Source organism: Doryrhamphus excisus, linkage group LG11 (assembly GCF_037039965.1).
Source record: "Doryrhamphus excisus strain RoL-2023G ecotype Guam linkage group LG11, RoL_Dexc_Guam_v1.1, whole genome shotgun sequence".
NCBI lineage: Eukaryota > Metazoa > Chordata > Actinopteri > Syngnathiformes > Syngnathidae > Doryrhamphus > Doryrhamphus excisus.
The window spans coordinates 21,313,159-21,330,318 of record NC_136367.1 but is presented as its reverse complement, the minus strand read 5'-3'; the positions used below and the strand labels follow the sequence as shown (position 1 = coordinate 21,330,318).

Sequence of the window (17,160 nt, the reverse complement as noted above, 5' to 3'; positions counted from 1 at the left end):
TCCCGTGTGATGTTTAATGTTCCATAGGAGCTGATGGATGCCGCGTGAAAAGGTGGGGGGGTTGATGTCGCAGGGCTTGTCGACAGGTGCACTAATCACACTATTACCGAAACAGAACCGCGATGACATTAATTGTGACACGGGGGTGATGAACTCCATCAAGGCTCTGCTGTTTTCTATTTAATGGAAAAGAGTGCGGCGTGCTTGGGAGAGAGCGGGATGCACGGTGGCTGCCGGGGATTGTGGGAGATGTCGAAGAGGACAAAATCCCAACATGTACCTTTTTTCCACCCGTGCAAATCCATTGAATTTTGTACTTGAACGTTTTCACATCCCATTTCGGTCTGACCAATCAGCGGCACGACCGCGGAACCCAGGGCGGCTTCGCCTCTAAAGACCCAGGAAAAGTAATCACAGTGTCCTCTCCCCCGGGACCCCGGCAGGGCTTTCATTTGTACCTCCGTCCCACTACTCTCCTGCCATAGATCCCAGGGGGGGTGACGTCTGACAGGAGGTCATGATTGCAACCACGGGAGGGGTGACAGTTGGCTTCCTTTCTGACAGCAGTCTAATAGATGGCTAATGGGGGTCCCAAACCCCCCCCCCCCTCTGTTGTCCCGTTGGAGGAAAGGGACTGAAAGGTGAAGCTCAAGAACATGCTGGCAGGCTGGTCCTTTCATCTTCTGTTCTGTTATTTCAATATTCTGTTACATTTATTAATATTGAATCCAATGTAAGGCGGCACGGTGGTGGAGTGGTTGGCATGCCGGCCACACAGCTAGGCAGTTTGATTCTGGTTTCTTCCCCCATTCCAATGGTGTGAATGGTTGTTTGTCTATATGTGCCTTGGGATTGGCTGGCCACCAGTCCAGGGTGTACCCCGCATTTCGTTGAAGACAGCTGGGATAGGCTCCAGCACGACCGTGACCCTCGTGTGGATAAGCGGTAGAAAATGAATGAATGAATGCAATCACGGTCTGAACCAATTAACCGTAATAAACGAGTAATGGCATATACATATACATGAACTCACATGCGTGTTCATATAATGAAGTTAAAACGATGAACAACTCGGTGTCTATTTCCTTTCTTTGTGTCAGAACAGGGTCAATCCAGCGCTGCACTGCTCATTTGATAAGACGTTCAAGTGCACTTCGTGTCAGGCAAATTCTTTCAGACATCAACCAATCAGAGGACAGGAAAATGCTGACGTTATTATATGATTTACAAATCTGAAATCTGGTTAAAACAACAGCCACAATACCAATAGTTTAGGTGACATGGGCCAGCACTTCCAACTCTGAAGGCCCTGGGCAGATTTCTGCCATGGCAACACATAAAAAGCTGTGTGATTGTCTGACAACTACAAAACGAAACATACTGAGTAGTAGCAGAAGAAGCAGACTTCCTACTAATAGATGACTATATATGGTAATATTGTGGTGGTGATTCAAGTACCAACAAATGGAATTGTGAGTAAAAAACCCGTCTGTGTTTAGCAGTTGGCCCCCACTTCTATGCATCTGTTTGTGTGCGCCAGAGGGATGAGATTCCCCCGCCCTCTGATGGAGATCAGAGGGCAGTCAGTCCTCTGGAAAAAGCCAATAAGAAGCGTCCATTGTAAAGGGATAACGAACGACGACCACCTGATCAATCAGAGCGCTCATTAAAAGGCTGCCAAGGCCTTTGCAACCCAATACGACATCAATACCGTAGCACCGCAGCGAGCCCCCCCAGAGCCGTTTGGCAAGCCGCTGGCAGCCTCGCTGTCATTGCAGGGTGGGCACCACGCCAAGGACCCCCTTTTGAGGACCACTTAGGCTCCCGTGGTCCCCAAACACAGGTCGGGACAGACAGATGGGCCGTGATGGAGGGAGAGGGATGGATCCTGGCCTGCAGAGGAGGAGACGGCCATGTGCTTCCCCCTGCATAATGGATGCTTTGTAATTTGACGATAGTTACACGCAGCTGCCGGGCTTTTATCCCGGGCCTTTTGGTAGAATTTCCATGCGCATCACAAACAAACCGACGGAGCTTCCAAGGTGCTACACACAAACAAAAGAGCCGCCCGAAAGAAGAGAGATGCGCTGCATCTCCCAAAGTCCCCGTTGGGAAGGCCACTTTGAGTGGATCCGTCTCTGTGGCGTTCTTTAAGCAATCATGTGGAGGAAATCTAAGTAGCCTTGCAGAGAAAGCCTCTGTAATTCCAATCATTGAGCCAAGGTCTCCCCTCTGTGCTCCAATCTTAACCCCCTACGTGGTTCCAATGGGGACGGAGAGATCAGCGTGTGCGTGTCTAAATCCCCATTAATCCCATGACAAAAGGTCCCACAGAGAGCGAGCTCGCCAAGCTGGGGGGTTACGAGCAAAAAGTGAAGGAGTGGTGGATGCCCCCTCCAACCTCCAAATGTGCGCTTAACACCAGAGAGAGACACCGCCCCCTGGGACCTCCGGCACCCCGTAAAATTGTACAGCACGTCGTGATGGCCTTCAGGTTTCCAAAGATGATTCCAAGGGAGCATCCGTAGTGGAACAGTAACCTCCCGCCAGGATGGCCATTTCCTCTCTGAATAATTGAGCAGGATGGGGACTGCTGAGGGATGCTGGCTGTAATCATGGTGTGTAACACCTGTTTACCTAAAATGATGCTAGGTACCATTCCAGTAATGGATGATTGTCCTATAATAGGCTGGCCATCAGAAGACTAGCTTTAGCTCAAGGAAGGAGTAGGCAGGAAACTGAATGATTTTAAGTACAATATACTCCAACAAAAGAACCTCCCACAGTTTTTAGAGGAACCCACATCAGGGTTTAGAACTGTCAGTCAGAAGGTAGAGGTGGTAAAGGGGTAGTGGCAAGGTGTGAAAATGTGGGTGGGGGGTCACATGGGGAACAGCCCCCTACCAGCTGATGGGAGTCAATGTGTCTCAGGTGCTGGAGTGATTGGCCCCCAACCTGAATGTCGCGGGTTCGATCCACCGTCCTCTGGTGATCATTTTGAAGTATCCTTGGGCAAGAAACTGAGTCCCCGGGTGCTAAATGTGCTAAATGGTGTCAAAGGGTTTTGAGTCCCTCGAGGGGGGGCGTTTACCATTTTGTAGACTCTAGGCCTGTAGCTCCGCAATTCCGCAATCCATCACAACATGTAGTGTTTCTTTTTCCAAGATGGCCGGAGAGTGACCGGGGTGGCCACCCCGTAACTCCAGTGCGCAATTGGTAGTGCTGCACCTCGTGACCAAATGACGTCACGCCAACATTGAACCGGCAGCAACAAATAGTGAGAATTAAGGATACACAGGTATGCACAGAATTTGGTAGTACTGTAGAGACTGGACTGAAACTGAAACTGAAACTGAAACTGAAACTGAAAGCAGGACAATGCAATAAAATGGACGACAGTGAAGCATACCGGCGTTTCGAAGAGTCAAATTGTTGTGTTGCACGCGATGAATCTTGAACATACGGACAGGTCTGCACTTCCACACAAAGTTGCCCCTGCCTCCCTGCCAGGGGGACCCGCCCCACCTTTTGGGAAGCACTGAGCTAAGCCAAGACCATTAACAAAAGTCCCCCACTGCAGGTGCTAATTGGATTGTTGATGATAAATAAAACACATCAATGCCAGAGTATCCTTTTATTCAGACAGCAACAATAATAGTGGCCAGAAAAAAATATTTAGCAACGATGTCTTTCATCCGTTTTTTTGTTGGGATAAAGTGTTTAACAAATCATAACATGTCTAATTGCTCATTAGTGCTTCAGCAGTGCAAAGTCACGCAGAAGTGCATTGACTTTGTGAATTGGTTTTATGAGACGAACAATGAGCCCCAGCAGATTTGTCTGTAATCCATTTAGCCGAGATGTGATTCACTGTAGGAGGGCTTCGCCTGTTCTAAGTACGTGGCAGCCAGAAACAGCCATCACTCAGTAGGCTGTCCCGTCCGCCGGCTTGCTCACTTGTTTCAGCTGTCAGCCCCCGTCTCAAAGGAGCAGGCCATGGGCCGCCCTGTCAGAGGTACCACAAATGGCTCCTTATCTAAACCACAATAGGACAGGAAAGGCACGGACATGTGCGGACTGCAGAGCAGCCCAATATCCTCTCCACATGAGAAGAAAAACATTCTGATGTGAAAACAGTTACCGATTTACAAAAGTACTCTTTTTCTTCCTTCAAATTCAGACAGGCGGCAGTTTGGGTGGGGGGATGGGGGGGTGCTAAGACCCCAAGCGGGGACAATCGGGGCTCTGTTTGTGTTTTCTTTTACACCTCTGTGTTCTCCTTTGGGACCTCTTGGAGCGCACCACTGGCTTGCACAGGAGGAGGGGGTAAATGTCGCGACCTTGCAGGGGACCCTTGCCTGAGACCACCGCGTTTGCAAGACATGCCGCTTGGTTGCTGCTGGAGACAGCGGAGCAGACAAGAGGGAATGGAGAAATCGGTGTGGACTTTGGGGACCGGAAACATGGCAACCCAAGACTGACATGAACAGCAAAGATCAGGGGCATCCATTGGGTCCACATAAAAAACAAATAATCCGATGTCACATGACGGGTGGCTTCAGCTGACATCTTTTCTGACACGCGGGTCATCACGCATTCCAGTGCTGCAAAACTCGAGTCATTCATGCTTCCGTTCAGTGCAAGGTATCGGAGTAGGGTCATGATAAAAAATGGAAGGAGTTGTATTGTCCATGCAGTAATCCAAGTACCCCAACATACAGTATATGTTAAAAATAAGGTGCATGGGCATTTAGCATTGGGCTAAAAGAAAGCCTTGTGCAAGTGCAAGCTGGATGGTTTGTACAGAAGAATCACAGTGCAGGTCTTCCCAAAAGTACACCCTGTTCAAATCCTGCACATTCAAATATTGTCTAACTCTTGTCCAGGCTTTTTGTTCCCAAGATCTCTTATGTCTGACAACAGCATGCATGCGTGTGTGTTGGGTGAGCATTTATAGGAATGTGTCACACCTTTGTTCTCCAGAGAGAAGACATCTTGACGGGCCTTGTAGTGTCGACTAAGACCATCATACACTTCACTTTCAGCCCGTCTCTGCTCTCCCCGTCTTTGCCTTCTTGACGTCTCTGCTTTTGCTCCTGGTCTTTTTATTTGCCAGTAAAGTCTTTGTCCAGCATCCCATCTGTCTCCCGAGTCAAACCATTTCCAAGATAATGGACCTTGCAGATCACAGAGTTGCAAGGATGGCACACGAGCATGATTAATATTTCTTTTCCGCGTCTGGGTGCAGGCCAAGCTCTTAAATTGTCGGGAATCCTTCCAAAAGGAGAGTAGGACTCCTCGGGATAGCTTACCAGTAGGCATGTTTCCTCATGTGGTGGCCATGCCGCTTATTTATTGACTGGACAAAGCTCTTTAAGGGAAGCCTTTATTTATACAAACGCTTATGTAAGGGTGGAGCGAGGCGAGCTGATTGGTCGACTAAGAGAGTAAGTACTTCTACGTTCCGGTAGGAATGAGAAGAGGAACTGCTTCACGTTGGCTTGACCTTTTAGTTCCCATTTGCTTCCTATCAATAATGCATGAACTGGATGATAGGACAGGTTGTTCTATCTAGTCGGACTGGTTTGTGTCAAGCTGTCCTATCTAGTCATGAACCGGATGAGGGCTGTCCTATCTGGTCTGGCTGGTGTGTGTCCCACCTAGTCTTTGGGCAAAAACTGGATGAGAGCTGTCCTATCTGGTGTGGCTGGTGTGTGTCAAGCTGTCCTATCTAGTCATGAACTGCATGAGGGCTGTCCTATCTGGTGTGTGTCCCACCTAGTCTTTGAGCAAGAACTGATTGAGAGAGCTGTCCTATCTGGTCTGGCTGGTGTGCGTCAAGCTATCCTATCTAGTCATGAACCGGATGAGGGCTGTCCTATCTGGTCTGGCTGGTGTGTGTCCCACCTAGTCTTTGGGCAAAAACTGGATGAGAGCTGTCCTATCTGGTGTGGCTGGTGTGTGTCAAGCTGTCCTATCTAGTCATGAACTGCATGAGGGCTGTCCTATCTGGTGTGTGTCCCACCTAGTCTTTGTGCAAGAACTAGATGAGAACTGTCCTATCTGGTCTGGCTGGGCTGAGTCAAGCTACCCTATCTAGTCATGAACTGGATGAGAGCTGTCCTATCTGGTGTGGCTGGTGTGTGTCAAGCTGTCCTATTTAGTCATGAACTGCATGAGGGCTGTCCTATCTGGTGTGTGTCCCACCTAGTCTTTGTGCAAGAACTAGATGAGAACTGTCCTATCTGGTCTGGCTGGTGTGTGTCAAGCTATCCTATCTAGTCATGAACTAGATGAGAGCTGTCCTATCTGGTGTGGCTGGTGTGTGTCCCGCCTAGTCTTTGAGCAAGAACTGAATGAGAGCTGTCCTACCTGGTCTGGCTGGTGTCTTTGAGCAAGAACTGTTGAGACCACCTGGGGTGAGAGGCAAAACGTCTGCTGAGCCAAGCGGACCAGTCCATCTGCACCCGCGAGGACGCCCTGAGAATACGATGACCTGGATGAGAGAGAATATTCCCAGGCAGGAATCTGGAGCCAGCATCTCTCTAAGAGCATCCAGATGTGTTTTTGTTTGTATGTTTTATTAATTAAATGATTTGTTTCTTTTCAACTTGCTGTTTTTTAGCTTGTTTTGCCAAAAGCGCTAAGCCTTTGTTCTTGTAAGCGACACATCCAGCATTGTGTGCTACTTGGGGATGGCACACAATGGGAGGAAAATAAAATCCGTTTCATAAATGCTGTGTTACAGCGGAGAGATGGTTTATGATTTAAAGATGTGTGCTCTTTCTTTCCTCGGTGCTACCACACCAGCATGTAGCTTACCGCCATGTTGAAATGTAGCCCTCATAAAGGACGTTACGGCCCCATAGTGGGACCACTTGTTACCGTCTTCTGTCGGGTAAAAAAAGGCCGATGCCGGCATAGCATTAGCGTGGAGGCCATGTTTGAAGGAGGATCTACAGCATATCAGTAGATTGATTTGTTTACGACCGTGCCTTCCATATTATCTCCATCTTCTGTTATGCCTATGTTGGAATATATAATCATAAGCTCTCAAATGCGCCTTCTCAGTGAAATTGGAACACCCACACATTATTCTTTTTGTCGGATTCCAAAACCTTAGGCATGATAGCGATAACAGCTCCACTATTCTAGGAAAGATTTATTAGATTTTTGCTGCAGGGATTTGCTGTTCTTCAACCAATTGTGCTGATTATTAAGTTGGCTGGCTACTCTGCAATAAGCTTGACCTTGCGATTCTCCCGAAGCTCCAGCCGGATTCTTCCAGTTGTGCCAAAACGCTGTTGCATGAATGCAATATGCTATCGTTATGCCCCCTGTTGCTATGATTTAGGAAGCAAGTGGTCCTGAACCTTAGCCGGACGTTTCATCTTTTCATGGTGATTATCTTAGATCAAAGGACGATGGAAGCTCGGTTTTTGTACACCACAGTTTTTTATGAAAATGTCATAAATATGTATCAGGCGGACCAAAGTGTGCGCTGAACAAACTGGTCGATTTCCTGAACAAAGATGCGGAAGCGACTCTACCATGGTCAATGTGACACACTTTTCAAGGGGCGTTTAGGATTGGGGGAAATGTTCCACCCAAGAAGACAAAAAGCATGTCCGCCGCCTACGCTCACGTAAACGTATACCGCTAAGTAGACCACGCTTAACAATTGACATGCTGCACAAACCTCATTTTCACACTTTGGAAGCCCAAAGGATGCATTTCCTGTCTGCATATTGGAGCAGAAGAGTGGAATTGGGGTTCTGACTCATCTGAAAATGTCTGCAAAGTGCCGAGCTTATCAGAACCTGAAGGAAATCTAAATTCAATCTTGCCTCGGAATGGGGATATCGGCCTTGGCGTTCATGACTTGTCATTCCCAATGACTGCAGTTTGCAATCAGGAAGTCAAGGTGCTTCCAAAGGTATTCCCGGATGTCCTCTTAAGAGCTGTTGGAAAGTTTTTCAGCAGGATTTCCATGAGATCCTTCTAAAGGAGCACCGTTTGGGAATGTGAATGAGCTAGCAGTGTAGGTGGTGGTAGAAGATATGGGTTCAACGTAGGACTTGTCTGTGCTACCAGTCTGTTTTCTATGGAATATCTTGGAGAATATCAACAGTGTGTTAGCTGAAGTCATGCTAGGTGTTCACAGAAAGCAGTTCCCACCACACAAAAACACCACAAAGACTGTTCAACAAAAGTTCCCGGACTTCCGAAAAAAGATCCTGGGAGTTAGATGGTACTTTTCTGGACGTTTTCCTCGGGTAATTTTAGTGAAAATGTAATCATTTTTTTTCAAAGGCCCATTGAATTTGAAAAGTTCCATAAAGTTTTGGCGGTGGAAAGTTCTACTGATACCTTTTTCAGTTGAGACAATGGTACCTCTCATCCTAACTATACTATTGTACAGCCGACTTAAAGGGGACCTATTAAGCTCATTTTCGGCCCTTTGTATTGCATTGTGGACTCCTATAGAGCCGCTACCCACAATAACCAGCACAGAAAGCTTTCTAGATCTTCCATGTGTCCATGGACTTCCTGCTTCCTTTACTCCACCCCCTGCCCTCCTCTAAGTATGCCTACTTCACTGCAATTGCTCAAACCCCAAGCACTCCAGAGGACTTCCCAGCCCACTTTTGCAAAGTCTTCTCCTCTTGTTTGGGCGGAACACGTACAATAAAAGTGTAAAAGGGAATAGTTCCAGCGCCAACAATCTGGATCAGGGCTGCAACCAACCATGATTCCAATAATTTGAGTATCTTGATTACAAAAGATATTCTAGTTTTTTTTATCTACTTCCAGGAATCCCTGACGTCACCCACCAACGCCCGTACGTCAGGGTGTAGTGTAGGTATTACATAATGCATGCCGGGATTAAGCAACTGGACAATGTGGAGTGGAGCAGAAAGTGATGGATGGAGGATGGCAATGTTGTGACAATCACAGATCTCTCAGCCCCCCCCCCCCCCCCCCCCCCCCCCCACATACACACACAACATAGATGTGTGCCGTTGTTGAATTTACATCTCAATGCCAACTTTCCTCGGTAAATTGAAGGGTCCTTGGAGAGATTTTTCCGCATTCTGTTCCGAGCGAGACATGCCAATGGGAACAAAGTCACACTTAAGCTAAGCCCTGCCAGCCTGGATTAGGACCAAAAGGACCGGCTTGACGGTGTCGCAGTGAAACCGCATTCAGCCCCCAACGTTGTCATTTCAAGGTTGCTGCCAACTTCCCGATTGGTGCAGGCACCAGGATGGAGAAGACAAACGTTCTCACGCAGAGGTTGCATTTGGAAGTGTTTAGTTCCACTTTATGAAGACCTCGTGTGCATCTTCTTGTGGAGAGAACTCCATCTGCAGTGGAGGTGCTTGGGCTTTGTTCTCGCTTGACGTTACGCCTCGAGCTTCTTTTCTGTTCTCACATTTTTCTCCGCACCTCGTTCACGCTCAATATAAGTTAGAAGGAGAATTCTGGAGACGGTCTTTGGCCTCTGTGTCTCACCAAACACGGCTGATTAGATGACGTGCTTTATATATATATATATATATATATATATATATATATATATACAGTATGTAGTACATACACAAAGTATGTACATGCATACATGTGTATATGCATGCTGCATGCGCCCGGCTGGTTTTCCGTCAGTATCTAATCAAGTATTTTTCCCTCTGTTTTCTCATATTCTAGGTTTCAGTCAGTCTCTGGGGGGGGCAGAATGGATGAATCAGACTGGATGCCTTTCAACACTCGGTGTGTTTTATTTATAGGGAAAGAGTACATTAACGCCTCTGCGGTCTTTGGAAGATTCATCAAGCACTTTCCCAGCTTCTCTGCTCGCTTGAGTTGTGGAACTTTAAGAGTTGGGGGGGGGGGGGGGGGGGGTGACATCCCCATGCGGTGTGCGTATCCACCCATGTCACAGTTGTACAGTCATGTCCGTGCTGTGACACGGTCGGCCGTGTTGTCACATGATTTAGAATTCAGGCTCATCAATAAAACATACGCGGCATTAAGTTTTGATCCGCTGATGCAGGGCTCCCGTCTCCCCGAGCCTCTTCCAAGCACATGACTTTACTTCCTGTGCTGACTTACAGGCATCGCTTGGCATTAGCATAGCCTTACATCATCCCTGATCCTTCAATATGATGTCATATTCTGGACTTTCTGCCTTCAATTTTAGATTTATTATTTTACTCAAAACAAAAATAGTAATGTCACAATATTGAAGGAACAAGAAATACTCTTTTTGAATTAAAAGTATTTTTCTGAATTTTTTCCCCCCCACAAAAGCATGAAGATACATATTATTAGAGCCCTGTTGACATGAAATAACACCCCTATAGTCATCTTTACACTCTTATTACCAATATAGTTGATATAATCAGAGAAAATACGCCATTGTGTGTTGCAATAAATGTGCTACGGACGTGTGGACAGGAAGTGATGTCGGGGGTACAGAGTTGAGTTTAGTGGCATGACGGCCACAACAATAGCCGCATGTTGTTATTAATCAAGTCAAGTCTGGCGCTTTTATGTTTCACCTACTGACCTCTAGTGGCCAGTGTAGAATAATGCATATTACAATTTGAATATAATAGACCAAAAATAGAAAAATAGACAAAATAGACCAAATCAGGCACATGGCTAAATGTAGTATATGTAGTGTTCTCCACTGGCCACTAGGTGTCAGTACCATTACTTTAATGTTCGGTGAGACACAGAGGCAGTAGACTTGATCGCCGGAACAACAGGTTGTTTTTTTCAGGTTTGAATAATCTCACAATATACACAATCATCCTAATAAGAATCCCTAATAGGAACGCCGGTTCCAAGCTAGTCTGCTTTCCCGGCACTGGAACACGTTTATGGCAACACATATTGGGTAACACAGGGGTAAAGGTGACTATAGGGGTGTTATTTCATGTCTAGAGGTCTCTAATGTGAAAAGGTGTATTTAAAAGGCCATAAACAGGATTTCTATGCTCAAACTATGAAAGCATCATGGAAATGTATGCTTCGCAGATTATTCTCATCGTTTTTTCCAGTTTTTCACCGTAGCCTTAATAATGACTTCACTCGCCCGCCACATTTCACGCTGCATGTCGTCCAGACTGATAACAAAGAGAGACAAGAAAGCAGCAAAGTGGATAGAAAGTCATATATGTGTCGGTTGGAGCTGATAAAAGCCTGGAAATCCAATTAGTCTCCGGGTATCAGGTGGCGGGAGCAGGCCTCCCGGGAGTAATGTCAGGAATTATCCAGCGCTGCGGCGTGTCAATAGCACCACCTATTTACATACGCCGCTATTGATAGAACGGTGCGTAATGTTGAGCTTAATGTGTTCCCGGGACTATATTTGGCGCTCTTTTCCTCTGCGTTGTCCACGGCAGGCCAGGCAAACATTTATCAAAGGCAATAACTGTACATTCCACACCACAAATGATGAAAAGAAGAGCTAGTGGAAGAAGATCTTTTGAATGTGAGCACACTGAGTCCATTCTTCCTTGCCCATAGATGCCCTTGAATCCATTTTGGTAGCCGGGTATTCACTGCTAGTAGCAGACAGAGCCTGTTAAGGGACTTTCTTTCTGTTGCCAAGGTTTTTTCCCCTTGGGTTTTCTTTTGTACTTGCTCTTTCTTCACATGCCAACAAGGAAAAAGGATACAGACAGGAGGAAAGTCTAACTTCTGTGGTTCTATGAGGAGTTTGGTCATATGCTGTATCTGTGCTCCGTTCCCGGGTCTGATTGGGTCTTATTTGGGGACTGCTCCTTGTGTCTTCTCACATGTCTTCTGTCATCCTTGTGGTTCGTTTCTTCCCCTGTGCTCCTGTTTTGTATTTCTGGATCCTCACGTTGTCCACCTGCCTCGTCTCCGCTTCCCCAGCTCTGACAATAACATGAAGCCATGCTTGAATGGCTTCTGTGTGGAGGAACTTGGCTAGCCTGGACGAGCCCTGAGGTGGGATGGCCGCAAGCTTCGGTCCTTGTGATCATACATGTCTGGTATCATGCATGCATGCAGGGAAGGAAAGCATCTCTACGTAGGTATATCTAATCTAATCTAATCTAATCTAATCTAATCTCATCTGGAGGCTGTCACTTCCCATCTCATATAGTATTCCAGCCATGTTGTTGCAAAGGAGGAGCAGAAGTCCCAGCAGGCTGAAGTGTTGTTATTGTCTTCATCTGCTGACAAGATTTGTTCTGGCCACATCCTCATTGTGGTTACACACACACACGCACACACACACACACTTCTCTCTGACAGCCCAGCATCTCAGTGGACATGCTTCAGCTGCCCCCAGGCTGTTTATGATTCTGGTCACTGGGGTGTCTGCTTTGATTGTGCCATTAGATAAACACGTTATTGCAGCGTCTTAGTTCTGCTTGCCGGCTTAATAGTTTGGATTTGCTGTCACATTCTTTGGCTATTTGACTTATTTAGTCCAATCCTGAAGAACAATCCTGTTATCTGCTGAGATGCTGGAGGTGCTATTCCCTCTACCAGGCAGTGAAAGCATGAACACGTGAATCGTTGTTAGTGTGCGCAAATCACAAAATTTAAAAAAGAATGTATTTTTTTAAATAATGATTTTAATTAGGGCTGTTGAAAATACAGCGTTAATGTCGGAAACTCATTTAGTTATTGTGTCGACTCCTATAGAGCAGCCACACACCATAAGCTTTCTAGTTCTTCCAGAATCTGCACCTATTCAGATGGATTTCTTTGGATTTCATGGTTCCTGTGAAAACGGTCCGTTTTAATGTATTCCACCCACGGCCCGCCTCCAGGCACGCCCACTGCGCTGTGGTTGGTCACACTCACAAGCGCATAAAATGATGTCCGGTTTGTGCCGCTAGCTGCAAACGGCAATATATCTTTTTAAAATACGGGCTTTTAAAATACAGTTTTGCAACGTCCTCTGAAACCCAGCAGGAGGCATCCCAAACCTCTTTTAGGGTTCGCTTCATTATCTGGAACAGTGAGGTGCGTTCGCAGACACAATTTGCTGCATCTTAGTTTGCTGGGAAATCCCAGAGAATATGTCTACATTCATTTACAAGCAAAACCTGAATCCACTTTAAACTATGTGGTGTCTTTGAACGCAACCCACCATGGCTCATAACGGCGTTAAAGTGTCATTCAAATGTTCTCCTATTGAAGAGGTTGTGGTTCCAAATTCATTTGGAGCTAACACATACAAATATATATATTATATATATTATATATATATATATATATATACATATTTCACACATGGTTGGTAATCGTGATTCAATTGTTGGAAAACTGATTTATTTGATGACAGTTTTTACTAATTTACTTTTTAGGAATTGTTCATTGTTTAATGTCATATCTCCTGCCGAGTAGTACAACAGCAGTTTCTGATATGCGATGTAATAAATAATGCGGACCTGCTACTGTATTCCCCCCGCGTTTTGTCTGCTCCTGTACTACCAGTTTGTCCTGTTAATCAAACTGGAATTATCCCTCGATTTGCCCTCCACATTACTGCTCACTGACCCCGCCCCCATCCTCTCCTCATCCCCTTTCCCTTTCGCCCGTCACTCACCTTTGCCCCCGTCCCTCCTTCACCCTCTCCCCGGGTGGCGAGGGCCGCGTTGGCCCCCATCCAGGTCCATTAGCCCCAGCCTTGCAGGCATGTGTTCATCGCCAGAGATCATTACAGCCAGCCAATGACACCACTCTAATGCATCATTAATGATTGATTAACGAGCTGAGCTCAGCTCAAACGGGCGCATTTGTGTGGAGGAGCAGCCCGTAATGGCCGTGCAGATGCTATTTTTTACCCGCTCCCGTTCATGTGTGCGTGTGTGCGTATATCCTCGTCTCTCAGGTGGAGGAAGCTAGCTGAGGCTGAAAGGAACGACCGAGACGAGGCGATCGTGATGGCGGAGCCTCTTCCGCTTCTTCTGCTTCTCCTTCTCCTTGGAGGAGTTCTACCAGTGGCGCAGGGTTCTAGCTACCTGTCTGGATACCGCATGAGGTCTCGCTTGCAAAGGGACCGGCAAATGCGCAACATCCGACCAAATATCATCCTCGTCCTGACAGATGATCAGGATATCGAACTGGGTGAGTATGATTACGTTCCTCCATCTGTCCGGAAAGGGAATGTTGGCCTAATAAGAGTCAAAGTCACGCGCTCCCCTCACCGCCTCCCATCACTGGCAGGAAATACCGGCTGCCTATGCCCGCCATTGTTCAGGTGCCAAACGCCGCCCCCCCCCCCCCCACTTACGTTCTTCAGTGGCGTATTGGAGTGGAGTGGCCGTATAATAGCCCGGGTGACATCCTTTGTCCTCCTCTGATGGCTAGTGAGAGGACTCTCATTGAAAAGCAGGAATTTATGGTCAAGCATCTGTTTCCCCAAACAATTACCATCAGCTTGGGAAGCTTTTACTACACAGGAGTCCCAATGGGTCACACTTAAGCAGAAGGATTTATGCCGTAACGCTTTGCTCTCCGGTGCCCCATCTTTATATTTTCCATCTTTTCCACCTCGAAACCTCACCTAAACCTCCGAGTCTCTTCTCAGGCTCCATGCAGGCCATGAACAAAACCCGCCACATTATGGAGAAGGGCGGCACGCATTTCTCCAACGCTTTCTCCACCACGCCCATGTGCTGCCCGTCCCGCTCCTCCATCCTGACGGGGAAGTACGTGCACAACCACCACACCTACACCAACAACGAGAACTGCTCCTCGCCGTCCTGGCAGGCCCACCACGAGCCGCACACCTTCGCCGTGCACCTTAACAACTCCGGCTACAGGACGGGTAAACGTCACGTCAGAATGTTTGTCATTCGCATGAAATCACACCGTGTGCTTTGTTTTTAGCTTTTTTTGGAAAGTATCTCAATGAGTACAACGGATCCTACGTTCCCCCTGGCTGGAGGGAATGGGTCGCCCTGGTCAAGAACTCGCGCTTCTACAACTACACTCTTTGTCGGAACGGGGTTCGGGAGAAACACAGCAGTGACTATCCCAAGGTGAGAGAAAGATTGGAATTCCACGCTATCCTGGGATGATGATTGCTGATGCTTGGCCGTGCCGTCAGTGTAATGTGGAGAGTCGACGCCAACATCAGTGCTCGCTTTCAACATGGTCTTCAAAGCCACCGCCATTTTAGGTTTCATTTTCCCATCCAAAACTCTTGGAATGGTGACCACTAAAAACCTCCACTGACATCCAACAAAGATCGTCACAGATTGATTTGCGAGCGTCCCAGTATTAGTAGTACAATTAGTAGTACTTCTGAAGTAAAGGTGATGTCACAAGAGTAGGATTTAGCCATAAATTAGCCGCAGCGCTACAGTTTAAAGGGGACCTATGATGCTTTTTCCGCTTTTCCGACCTAAAAATGTTGGATTCTGGTGTTAAACCGGTCAACGTTTAAGATCATGAGGTGTGGACATTTGGATGTGAGCCCTGAAAGACATTTCGGGTGGCTCTGAACGCTCGGTTCCACTGTGATGTCACAGTGAGCCGGACTTTTTTTTTTTCAAAAAACATTTTCTAAATTCAGCTGGAATAGGTGCAGATTCTGTAAGATCTAGAGAGATTTCTGTGTGGGTTATTGAGTGTAGCTGCTCTACAGGAGTCCACGTGTCAATACAAAGGGTGGAAAATGACATAATAGTTCCCCTTTAAGAAAAAAGTAGTAAATCAAAGATCTTTGTGGCTGACGTCCATTACGCGTCTCATCTCCACAGGACTACCTGACGGACGTCATTACCAACGACAGCATCAGCTACTTTCGGACGTCCAAGAGGATGTATCCCAACCGCCCCGTCATGATGGTTCTGAGCCACGTTGCGCCCCACGGTCCAGAGGACTCCGCCCCTCAGTACAGCACTGCCTTTCCCAACGCTTCTCAGCACATGTAAGGACCCGAGTCGTGTCGTTTTGAGCGAACGCACCTTTTCCATCCTTGGCCCGACACGGCAAGCCTCGTGAATCCTCAAAGTCGATCTTACATTCCGACATCTAATTCTGTTTACTCGCTCATGAGACGTCTTCATTCTCGCTTCATTTCATTTTGCCATAATTCAATAACCGATTCAATCATCTCATCTCCATCTTATCTTCCCGCTGGCAGGACGCTCTTGGCAACGGAGCCTCGTCTGAGCGAGGCTGCTCGGCCCACTCCAGTTCACGCTCGCGCCGCCGTTGTAACGAGCCCTGCTAATTTGTACCATTTTGTCAGCCATGATCAAAGAGCGGCATGAACGTTGTCAATGTAATGCATAGCTAATGATGACGGACGCATCCACCCACGCGGCAGCCAGGCCTCGGTCCGCTTGACGTATCGGACTCCTGATTGGTCGACCGGCGCTGCTGGCTAATAGAGGGTCTGCTATTGGCCCCCGGAGACAGATCCAGGACCAGTAATTAGACTGCAGTTGCTACCCTTTCCCTCCGGCTTCCCATTCTTCTGATTAATCTACCCCCCCCCACCCCCCACCCCCCATCATTAACCTGTGCCAGGCAGACTTTAGACCCAGAATAGTCTTCAAATTTGGCCCCAGTGCTTCCATACTAACTTTTAATTGCTCCTTCTCCGTACATTTGCATCCCTTGGGTCATTGTTCAATGTATACTTATTTTTTCACTGCATGCCCCCCCCCATTCTCATTACTACATTAAGAGAGAGGCAGTGATTTCCTGTTGTACTGTTGATAAAACTTCTCACCTTGTTTACACTACATTACATTTGCGACCGTAAGCTAGGCCACAAGACATTAGCAGTTATTTAGAGTCTAATCGATCCTTTTAAAGATTAAATTCATTTGCTTCTTGGATGTCCTTGGTGATTTAGCATTGTTTATTCCCAAATAATTGAAGGGCCGTGTGATTTGTAGAGGATATTGATCACCGCGCTCACCGCCATCGATTGCACTGCTTTGCATTTCACGTGTTTGGCACAGCTTCCTGTCCGGGGTTGCATTAACATCCTGACGTCTACTTCGGGAATGAAAAGGTCAGCAGACACGGACAAAGGTCATTGGCGTGAGAACACAGCCAAGACTCGATGCAGCACTTTGTGCTCCACAGTGGAACCTTTTGAGGTCAAACTCAGTCCATTCTGGTTTTGTCCAATCTCCACTTAGGAAA

The 17,160-nt window shown here is 47.0% G+C and overlaps 1 protein-coding gene across 6 annotated transcripts in view; it reads left to right on the top strand.

Moving 5' to 3' along the window:
- Positions 1 to 17,160, top strand: part of sulf2a (sulfatase 2a) — a 37,231-nt gene that overhangs the window by 11,477 nt on the left and 8,594 nt on the right. For all 6 annotated transcript variants that reach the window (XR_013629372.1, XM_078794455.1, XM_078794458.1 and 3 more), the window contains 4 exons: positions 13,883 to 14,118; positions 14,582 to 14,821; positions 14,884 to 15,035; positions 15,759 to 15,928. Coding sequence is in view for 5 of the 6 variants with exons in the window: in XM_078794455.1 (XP_078650581.1) it covers positions 13,883 to 14,118; positions 14,582 to 14,821; positions 14,884 to 15,035; positions 15,759 to 15,928 (798 nt within the window). In the remaining variant the exon portion in view is untranslated. The remainder of the gene's footprint in view (positions 1 to 13,882; positions 14,119 to 14,581; positions 14,822 to 14,883; positions 15,036 to 15,758; positions 15,929 to 17,160) is intronic.